We start from the raw sequence: 10,700 nt of genomic DNA, 5'->3' as shown, positions 1-10,700 counted from the left end.
CAGATCAGCGTTGTTTTGCGCGTAAAAGCACCGTGCGCGCACACGTTGCCAAATTAACTCAATTACCTCCTTCGGCATCAAGACCGACGAAGACAGTATAACAGCAAACCATGAATGAATGCAATAGGAACCGCAGACAACAGGAGGAAATTCAAAGTGCATCAGGCGTCATCGTTTCTTCTCACACAAATCCATCTGTATTCAAATATCCGGTGTTCCTCCTCTTTTTCTATTTAAAAAAAAGTGTCTTCAAAAGGAAGCAACATGTTATGGAATCAGAAGCCTTCTTGTCGATGCTTGTGCAACAAAAGCATCAGAGGGCATTTCTTTTATTGTCTTTTAGGAGATGCTGGTTATTTGTCCCCCCCCACCTCCTCGTGTGATATCACGTATGCGCTGATGGGGAGCCAAAGCAGCGATGAAATGACCATCACAGGGCGCGTGGATCCCGTCGCCTCAGCCTCGACCTCCTCCCGACTTGATCCACACGTCACCCCGCCCGTCTGCCTGTCGCATCCTCCCTCAAACCCTCACAACCATCCCCGAGAGCCACTCCGGGCTGGGAAAACACAGACGGAGGGGGAGTCGGGGGGGGGGGGGGGGGGGGGGTAAGTGAGCGAGCCAAAAATACCCTCGTGCAGACACCCCACATCACCTAGACTACCTGCTCCAGCTCAACAAGGGGAGAAGGACGCACAAGTGCAGGCGCGTCCATGCGTGGCGACCAAGCTGTCGACACTAAGAGGACAACAACACATCGGAAACTGGAATGAGAGTTTAGCGTAGACACTCTTCGGGGCGAAGAGCTCATCTTTGCTGCGAGAATCAGCCTAAATGAGTGCACACTGAGAGGAGTCATGCATCTCAACAGAGAAGAAGATAACAGCAAAGGTGAGTCAAATATATTTGGATACAGTAGAGTTCCCGTGCAGCATTTTATTGCTCCATTTCATGTAGTTGAAAGCTCTCACGTTGGTTAGCAGATGCCCTTGAGTGTGTCACATTGATGTCAGGCAGTGATGCTGGGGGTCATTGCAACAAGCTGCCAACTGCCATCTCCTATTGCTCGGCTGCACCCCCCCCCCCACACACACACAAAAAACACACTCACAGACCGTGCATGGCAGTCAGATGGGATGTTGCAACACAGCCGAGGTGGCAAGTCAGTGAGGCAGCCACTCGAGCACTTGTTGTGCCCGATGTGGCATCCACCACAAGAGGTGGCCTAAGCACAACATCGCAAGGTCATCCGCACTCGCTCATATTAATTTAGCAGTCTGCATGTTTGCGTGTCTCCCGGGTGTGTGTACCTCAGAGAGTGTTGTTGTTGTGTGTGTGTGAGGCTCTGAGTCTATCTTTGTGATCAGATGGAACAATTACATTACGTGGTGAGACAAACCTTTCCATCCGAATATGTTATGACAGAGGTAATAGATTTCCATGCATCTGCCTGTGCCATACACTGTGTAGTAAGGTTAAGGTCACTAACACCAGAATGTGTTGAACATACACACATTCTCAATCAATTTCTTTAGGACTTGCAGTAAGGTACAGTTTACACCGTATGTCAGAGAAAGAGGGCTGCACACTGTAATGCGCTGAGCAGTTAAGGATTTGGTGTCAAAGAAGTAAACTGGCATATTGCCAGAATATAGTGTTAATTGTTCTACAACCCCAATTCCAATGAAGTTGGGACGTTGTGTTAAACATAAATAAAAACAGAACGTTTGTGGGTGTTGTTGATAAATGGGTTTTTGCTTTGCATAGTAGAGTTTCAAGTTGCAATTACGGATGTAGCGCCGAACTGTATTTACTGACATTGGTTTTCTGAAGTGTTTCTGGTCCCATGTGGCGATATCCTTTACACATCGATGTCTGTTTTGATGCAGTGCCGCCTGAGGGATCGAAGGTCACGGGCATTCAATGTTGCCGCTTACATGCAGTGATTTCACCATATTCTCTGAAACTTTTGATGATATTATGGACCGTAGATGATGAAATCCCTAAATTCCTTGATATTGTACGTTGAGGAAAAAAAAACTGTTTGAATATTTTCTCACGCACTTGTTCACAAAGAGGTGAACCTCGCCCCATCTTTGCTTGTGAATGACTGAGCAATTCAGGGAAGCTCCTTTTATACCAATCGTGGCACCCACCTGTTCCCAATTAGCCTGTTCACCTGTGGGATGTTCCAAACAGGTGTTTGATGAGCATTCCTCCCCTTTCTCAGTCTTTTTTGCCAACCGTCCCAACTTTTTTGGAACGTGTTGCAGTCATAAAAGTCTATGTAAAAATATGGTTACAATAATTTTCACTAGTAATTCTATTACTCAGGAGAATACATATTTTCATCTCCTTAATTAATTGGACTTAAAAGTAATTGGGAAATTCATTTCATGAGAAATCATTATTATTATTATTATTTTTAATCAACGTGCCCAAGTGGTTTTAAATTAGGTCTGTTATTAGGTCTTTCATTAGATCACGTCCCCAGGATGCCTGATTATGCATCTATAATTCTATTTACTTAAGGGCATCAGAATGGCTCCTGACGTCACATCATGTTGTTCACGGGGCATTTTTACAGTATGGCCTCTCTATGCATGGTTGACTTCTGCTTTGCTATGGCTTTCAGTCAAAATTGCTTTATGTATCTCTTTTCAATAGTACATTAATGTATTATTTGTGTGTATATATCAATAGTGCATTAATGTATGTCTTTTTGATGAAACATTTAGGATTAGAGGAAAGGAACAAACTGCATATTTCGTGTTACTGTACTTGTGTCTTGACAGTATGTTGTTGCCATCTCTGTGTACTGTAATTTTCTCACTGGGTGTCAAAGACCAAGGAGAAGGACTGCATTTTAAAAAGTGATCTAAGAACAGGCCTGTCTCATGTGCTGAGGTAGTTTGTTCCATAGTTTTGGAGCAGCGACAGCAAAGGCTCGCTCCCCTCTGAACTTCAGCCTGGTTTTAGGCACAGTCAGGAGCAACCCGCCAGCTGACCTGAGAAAGTGAGTGGGCTCGAAAGGGGAAAGAAGCTCGGATAGGTAGGGTGGGGCGCATGCATTTAATGATTTAAAAGCAAATAAAATTATTCTAAAATGAATCCTGAAGTGCACTGGCAGCCAGTGCAGTGAGGCTAAAACGGGGAAACGTGCTCAAAGTTACGTGTACCAGTTTAAAAATGTGCAGCGGCGTTCTGTACCATCTGCGGACGACGAATAGCAGATGCGCTGACTCCCACGTAAAGTCCTTCACAGTAGTCCGGCCGTATGGTGACAAACCCATGGAGTGCTGTTTCAAAATTCTGCCTTGAGATGACTGGCTTGACTTTGGACAGCTGCATCAAGTGGTAAAATCTGGATTTGACAACTCCTCGGATTTGGGTGTAAAATTTCAGACCAGTTTCTAATTTGACACCCAGATTAGAGAGGGTCGGCTTGGTCATCACAGTAACGGAAGCTGTTCTTGGCATTGGCTCAGTTGTACAGGGGGGAGCAGTGGCGCACATGCTTGAGACAAAGTGATTAAAACCAGAGTGTAACAAGAGGATATTAAGTGTGCTCAATTCTTTATCCTTTGTGTATTTTGTTGGTAGAATGTCAACGACATATTTTCAAGACACATGGGGACAATTTTAAATTGTTAAAAATACATCACGTTTCCTTTAATTCTTCATCTTAGCAAGTTCTTTAGGACAATTGTGCGTGTCCAGCAGTTTGGGAAAGGCCCAAAGGTATTATCTAGTGGCTTTGGAACCTCAACTTTCAAACAAATCGTGAGGGATGGCCCATCTATAAATAGAAGAAAAGAAAAAAAAACTATAACTCTGAGCCTCAATATTGGTAGGCAAGATTCTTAGTTTTATAGTTGTAAGGTAAGGTATGTAAGATGAAATACTGTCTTGTTCTGCTGTTAGGCATACATTTACAATAAAAGAGTAATATGATAAAACATCACATCAAAATGGTGGCAAGAGTAGAAACGTCAGAAAAGATGGAGGCATTAAAAACACAATGGTTCCGTGAGGTGTATGAACAGTAACACCCTGCCAGATTTGTCAAAAGAAATACTGCTTCAGATGCCTGATGTCAGTCCATTTGTTGACAATAAAATGGAAAAAAATGGTCATTATGAAGCTTCTCCTGTACATACCGCTTTTCAGACATGATCTCTGTGGAAGATCTGTATTTACTGACACCTCTTTTATTGACAACACATGAACAAAAGTCAACGAAGAGAGGGAGCATTTCTTATTTATATTTGTGTTACAATAATATCAGGCATAATAAAAATACTTCAATATAAGATTTGTCCATTAGTCTAATCTCTGGACAATGAGTATGCATTCTAGTGAGAACACAAACACACAGGATCAGATTGCTCCACTACGCATGCCGGTGTTCTCGCCTTAGTCTTGAAACTCAAAAAAGGGAAAATAAAATAAAAAAGCAGCACAACATACCTTATTTGGGACAGTGGGAAGTGTAGCACTGTGCCTGTAAATACAATTGTATCATCAAAGAGAAGGAGTTTAAGGCTGTGGAATAATACAAGCGCAATGAGTTTTCTTAAAAATGACACATTGTGCAGTAGATCATTTTTACTGGGTGAGGGCTGGGGTACACCCTGAAAACATCACTAGGCTGAGCTGGCATGGTCTGATGACAAGTAGGGAAGGGCTAGTATTGCTACCACTTGGATGGTTGGTTGACACATCTGCTCAGAGTGTTTCAACTCCAAACTTGAATAATGATTGGCGTGACATTCCATATGCTGACAAATGCATCACTCATTTCAGTGTAAATAGAATTCTATGGAAATGCCTCTTGCATAACTCTGTTACAGCAGCACAACCGCGCTAAAGATGAAATCCCAATGATTGTATGATTGTCTGCATTTTGTCTTTGTTGTGCCTCCTCCCACATGACCCCATTTGCCAGCATGTCTGGTTGTATTTTTTGCTTTGTAGTTATTGATAAGTAGTTGCTAAACCCCCCCCCCCAAAAAAAAAAAAAAAAAAAGAATGCCAGGGATGAGAGGTTTTTGCAATCTAGATGAGGTCGCATCAAGGAAGTAGTCTACTAAGAGTGTGGGATGGAAGTAATGCTGACAAACACAGAGATCTGGTGGACAGAAATAGATAACTGGAGACTTGAGGCAGAGAGAAAAAGAGAGGCAGACTAGATTTTGAGAGAAGAACTTTGTTACAGATCCCCAAAGTAAGTGATTTTGAAGAAGAGGCAAAAGGGAGAGGGAGACATACACTATGCCTTTTAATTTGTGAACTCATTGAAGCAACACTGGTCTCCAGACACGGCACATAGACACTGGTGATGAGACAAAGGGAAGGAAGGATACAACTGAATGTCTACTACTGAATGATTAAAAACGGAAACATTCTTGGAAAGTTTATACCAATGGTGTCAAACTCCTTTTAGTTCACAGGCCACATTCACAGGCGGCTTAAAAATCCATAAATAACAACTCTCCAAAAGCTTTCTTTTGGTGCAAGTAATTACTTACTACTTGCTATTAAATTAATTATAAGTACTTTTGGAAAACATTCACATTTATTGATTATTATCTGCAAATTTTGTTGCAAATCATGCGCAATCTGAAATTTTAACAAAAACGATTTCAACAGTGTTCAGTGAGAGTGTACCATTCAGTTATGCATCATTTGTAAACGTAGACATAAAAATACAAGTTGTGGCAGTACATGAAAAAAAACAAAAAGTTTGCACTAAACCAAACTCATTTGAACTGAAACTTTTGACTGATATTTTTTAATACTCAATGTCTTAAAATATTTCTACAGGAGGCATTTACTTTCACAAAATTGCAATGTGAAGGTGGCATGGCATTTTATATTAGTGTGCTCCTGAAGCTTGGCATCTTTTGGCCTTCTCAAGTGCATCCATGACATTTAAGTGTTGTCAGTGCATCCTCTACATGAGCAACAACAGGTACTTTTATTGAAAAATAGCAGAGAATATGTTCTCCATCCCCACAGGCCAGATTGGAGCCCCTGACGGGCCGGTCCTGGCCTGCGGGCCATGTATTTGACACCCCTGGTTTAGACTAAGTGTCTGGTTTCCTGTTCATGTCACAAATCCAGCAGCCAGCACTATTTTTCTTTCCAATACTGTACGTATTTTCTATTTAATATAGCATAGTGGAGGATATTTTTATATTGAATACAGAGGAGTGAATCAATTTTGAAATTAACGTCTACCATTCAAATAGCCTCGTTACTGTCATTTGCTGTTGGCCATTTTTTTCAGCAGCCCTTACGATTGAGCCCTTTGAATTCTGCCTTGTGACAATGGGCGAATCTGTGACATGACAAGGGAAGAACCTGTACCATTTTGACAATCTTCTCGATATATGAATGTGTGTGTGTGTGTGTATGTGTGTGTAAGTTTGTGTGTGTGTGTGTGTGTATATATATATATATATATATATATATATATATATATATAGAGAGAGAGAGAGAGAGAGAGAGAGAGAGAGCGAGAGAGAGAGAGACAGAGAGAGAGAGAGAGAGAGAGAGAGAGAGAGAGAGAGAGAGCGAGAGAGAGGCGGCACGGTGGACGACTGGTTAGAGCGTCAGCCTCACAGTTCTGAGGACCCTGATTCAATCCCCGGCCCCGCCTGTGTGGAGTTTGCATGTTCTCCCCGTGCCTGCGTGGGTTTTCTCCGGGCACTCTGGTTTCCTCCCACATCCCAAAAACATGCATTAATTGGAGACTCTAAATTGCCCGTAGGCATGACTGTGAGTGCGAATGGTTGTTTGTTTCTATGTGCCCTGCGATTGGCTGGCAACCAGTTCAGGGTGTACCCCGCCTCCTGCCTGATGATAGCTGGGATAGGCTCCAGCACGCCCGCGACCCTAGTGAGGATAAGTGGCTCAGAAAATGGATGGATGGATGGGATTCCACAGGATAAAACACAGACAAACACAAAACAAACAAGGTACAGACGAACATTGGCAAACGAAGGGATTTGTGATGTGAGATTAGCAGAATGGACATGTAGTGAATGCATATAGCTGAGGATTCCTGTTCTCGTTAATTTAAACCCAAATATGCACTAATCTGTACTTTTAGTAGACCGCAATGTTGTACTTACGTGTCTGGAACACGTTTGAGGCAGGCGAGTCAGGCTCCCGAGTGTTCGGCCGGCCCGGTCGACGGAAGGGAGGAATAAAAAGGGGAGAAAACGGGAGGCCAACGAGTTCCCAAGCAGGACGTCTCTCGGGTGTCTGTTTGCGAGACGTTCGGAGTGGGCACGTTGCGCCGGCCTCCGTTCCCTCGGACTGAGCTCGGGCCCCCAAACAGGGTGGCTCGGAGCACTTGCCGGATGCTCTGCAGGGGGGGATTGTCCGATGTGTCCTCGTCACCTCGGGTGAGGTGGGCGTCCTGCCTGGCCCGGTCGTCGGGGGGAGACCAAAGGAAAGACTTCTCTACCAAAACTCCCCAAAACTTCTCTGTGCTGACAAAAAGGTTGGACCCCCCTCCCTTGCTACCACCTTCGCGAACACAGAGGGGCTGTGCTGCCTTTTGGCGTTATTTTTCCATTTTAGGATTATTTTGTGGTGAAAACCAGTGGAATAAAACCAGTGGAATAAAATATTAATAATTGGATTTAAGATAACGAGACCATTTCCTCACCTTGCATTGTTCCACGCTCATCCTCTTCCATACCTGTAATGAATGTTTCAAATGTTGTGTGGTGTGGAGAACATTACTATTTTCCATGTGACATTTCATCTGGTTCAGTTAATAACAGATTTGACGTTAGACATTCAAGTTTGCAGCAATACAGTCACTAGTGGCGTTCATGTAAAGTTCTTAAAATATTAACTCCCAGTCGAGTCACAGACTGTCTGATGAACCCATGTCTGTCGTGTCGTTCCGTCGCCCGTGGGTGTCGCTGTTGCCTGTTCCAACTCCCAAGTGGCAGTACTCAACAGGGTGGAGGCGCCTTTGTTGGTGCAATCTTCGACTGGCGGAGACTTACTTAACTTAGCGTCAGGGGGCAAACTCGGTATCCTTGGGTCTCCGCTTTGAAGCGCCAGGCAGCTGTGATTCACTTAGCGTCGGCATGGCAAAGCAAATGTCTGTGTCTTGTTTTTGATAGTTTTTGGCGTCTGATTCGTTTAGCGTCTGCGTGTGACGCTGCATCTCTCTAGCAGTTATCGTCTATCTCGGCGGGTAGGGGTGGTAGTGTGAAGCCGGGGTGCCGGGTGGCATCTTTTGCGTGGCATGTCCGCTACACACACGACGGCATGGATCTGCGCGGACATGTGTGGTGCATAACAAGATGTGTATGTGATGTGTATGTGATGTGTGTGTGTATATATATATATATATATATATATATATATATATATATATATATATATTTGACAACGCCATGGATCTGCGCGGCATGGGCGCGGACATGTGTGGTGCATAACAGGATGTGAGACGCAGCTTCAAACAACAAAAAAAAGCGGCAGGCCCAGACCTTCTGTCCCCATCCTGCCTCAAAGTCTGTGCGGACCAGCTTGCTCCAGTCTTCATACAGATCATCAATAGATCTCTGGAACTGTGCAAAGTACCATCCTGTTTCAAACGCTCAAACATCATCCCAGTCCCCAAGAAACCTGCAATCTCTGGTCTGAATGACTACAGACCTGTTGCCTTGACATATGTGGTCATGAAGTCCTTTGAACATCTCGTGCTGGACCACCTCAAGAGCATCACAGGTCCCCTGCTGGACCCCCTGCAGTTTACATACCGAACAAACAGGTCTGCGGATGATGGAGTCAACATGGAACTGCACTTCAATCTAGAACACCTCGACGGCACGGGGACCTACGCGAGGATCCTGTTTGTGGACTTCACCTCTGCGTTCAACACCATCATCCCCGAACTCCTCTCTTCCAAGCTTCTCCAGCTCAGTGTCTTGCCAGCCATCTGCCAGTGGATTTACTGCTTCCTGACGGGCAGGACACAGCAGTTGAGGCTGGGGGACACTACCTCATCTACACACAGCACAAGCACTGGGGCGCCCCAAGGTTGTGTCCTCTCTCCGCTACTCTTCTCTCTCTATACAAACCACTGCACCTCAAAGCACCCGGCTGTCAAACTCCTGAAGTTTGCAGAGGACACCACAGTCATTGACCTCATCAAAGACAGTGACGAGTCTGCATATTGACAGGAAGTGGAGCGGCTGGAGCTGTGTTCCGGCCGACATAACCTGGAGCTGAACGCTCAAGACTGTAGAGATGATTGTGGACTTCAGGAGGCATGCTTTGCCACAGCTGCCCTTCATGCCGTCCAGCTGCCTTGTGTCAACCGTTGAGACCTTCAAGTTACTGGGAATTACGGTCTCTCAGGGCAGGGCCTGAAGTGCCGATAAGCATCAACTCCATCCTCAAAAAGGCCCAGCAGAGGATGTACTTCCTGCGGCTTCTCAGGAAGCACGGCCTGGCACAAGAGCCGTTAAGGCAGTTCTACACAGCGGTCATCAAAACAGTCCTGTGTTCTTCCATCACAGTCTGGTTTGGTGCTGCTACAAAAAAGGACAAACTCCGACTGCAACGAACAATCAAAACTGCTGAAAAGATTGTCTGTACCTCCCTACCGACCATTGAGGACGCTGCCAGAACTAAGACAAGAGTGTGAAAGATCTTTGGACACTCCACATCCTGGTCACCAGCTCTTCCAGTTCCTTCCCTCAGGTAGGCACTACCGAACAATGCAAACTAAAACTAGCAGACATTCCAACAGATTCTTCCCTCTTACCATTAACTTCTTAAACAGCTAACTTACAATTCCATTGCAACATGCTGACAATTTCTTTGTCTTGAGTTGTGTCGGGCCAATTATACATTAGTCGTGCAGTCACTGTAGTAGTCTCGCCACGCTGCACTATTGGCATATCTGTTGTTGACCAATACTGGCCACTCTTGCCAGAGTAGCATCTGCACCACTTGCACACTGACTGAGGAGTATCTGCAACATTAGCACAATCGACATTGTCCCAGATTATCGCACTATTAGTCACTTTAAACTGCATACATTCCTTGAACTCACTATTGCTATATTGGTCATTCAAACCGCTCTATTTGTTCGAGGACTCTGCATCTTTTTGCACAATTGTAAAAAAAAAACACAAAACAAAAACAAATTGTACCGGCATTAGCAGATAACTAGCAACCCTTCATTGCTCAGTGACTGTTTTTCTCAATGTCTTTATTTCTCAAAAGCGTTATGTGTCAATTGACTGTCTGTTGTCGTACTAAAGCGGCTCCAACTACCAGAGACAAATTCCTTGTGTGTTTTTTGACATACTTGGCAAAATACAGATGATTCTGATTCTAAATATGTGAACAGGGGACAGCAAAGCATCTGAATCATTGTAGAAAACAATTAATTGATCCCATTATTATTTGGAGAACCAACCATTCACACTCAGATTCTTACCTATGGACAATTTAGAGTCTCTAATTTACCTTCCATGCATGTTTTTGGGATGTGGGACGAGACCGGAGTACCCGGAGAAAACCCACATAGGCACGGTTAGAACATACAAACTCCACACAGGAGAGACCGGATTTGAACCTGGGTCCTCAGAGCTGCGAGGCAGCTGTGCTAACCAGTCGGTCAATTTACCACCGTGCTGCCCAGTGCATAATAATAA

The 10,700-nt window shown here is 44.3% G+C and overlaps 1 protein-coding gene across 3 annotated transcripts in view; it reads left to right on the top strand.

Moving 5' to 3' along the window:
- The first annotated feature begins 626 nt into the window (after nt 1–626).
- Nucleotides 627–10,700, top strand: part of syt7b (synaptotagmin VIIb) — a 152,064-nt gene continuing 141,990 nt past the window's right edge. For all 3 annotated transcript variants that reach the window (XM_061703018.1, XM_061703001.1, XM_061703010.1), the window contains exon 1: nt 627–891. In XM_061703018.1, coding sequence (XP_061559002.1) covers nt 858–891 — 34 coding nt within the window. In that variant the 5' untranslated portion in view covers nt 627–857. The remainder of the gene's footprint in view (nt 892–10,700) is intronic.

The sequence above is a fragment of the Phycodurus eques genome, chromosome 2 (genome assembly GCF_024500275.1).
Source record: "Phycodurus eques isolate BA_2022a chromosome 2, UOR_Pequ_1.1, whole genome shotgun sequence".
NCBI lineage: Eukaryota > Metazoa > Chordata > Actinopteri > Syngnathiformes > Syngnathidae > Phycodurus > Phycodurus eques.
Note: the sequence above shows the minus strand (reverse complement) of the source record. Positions and strands in the feature narration are given on the sequence as shown.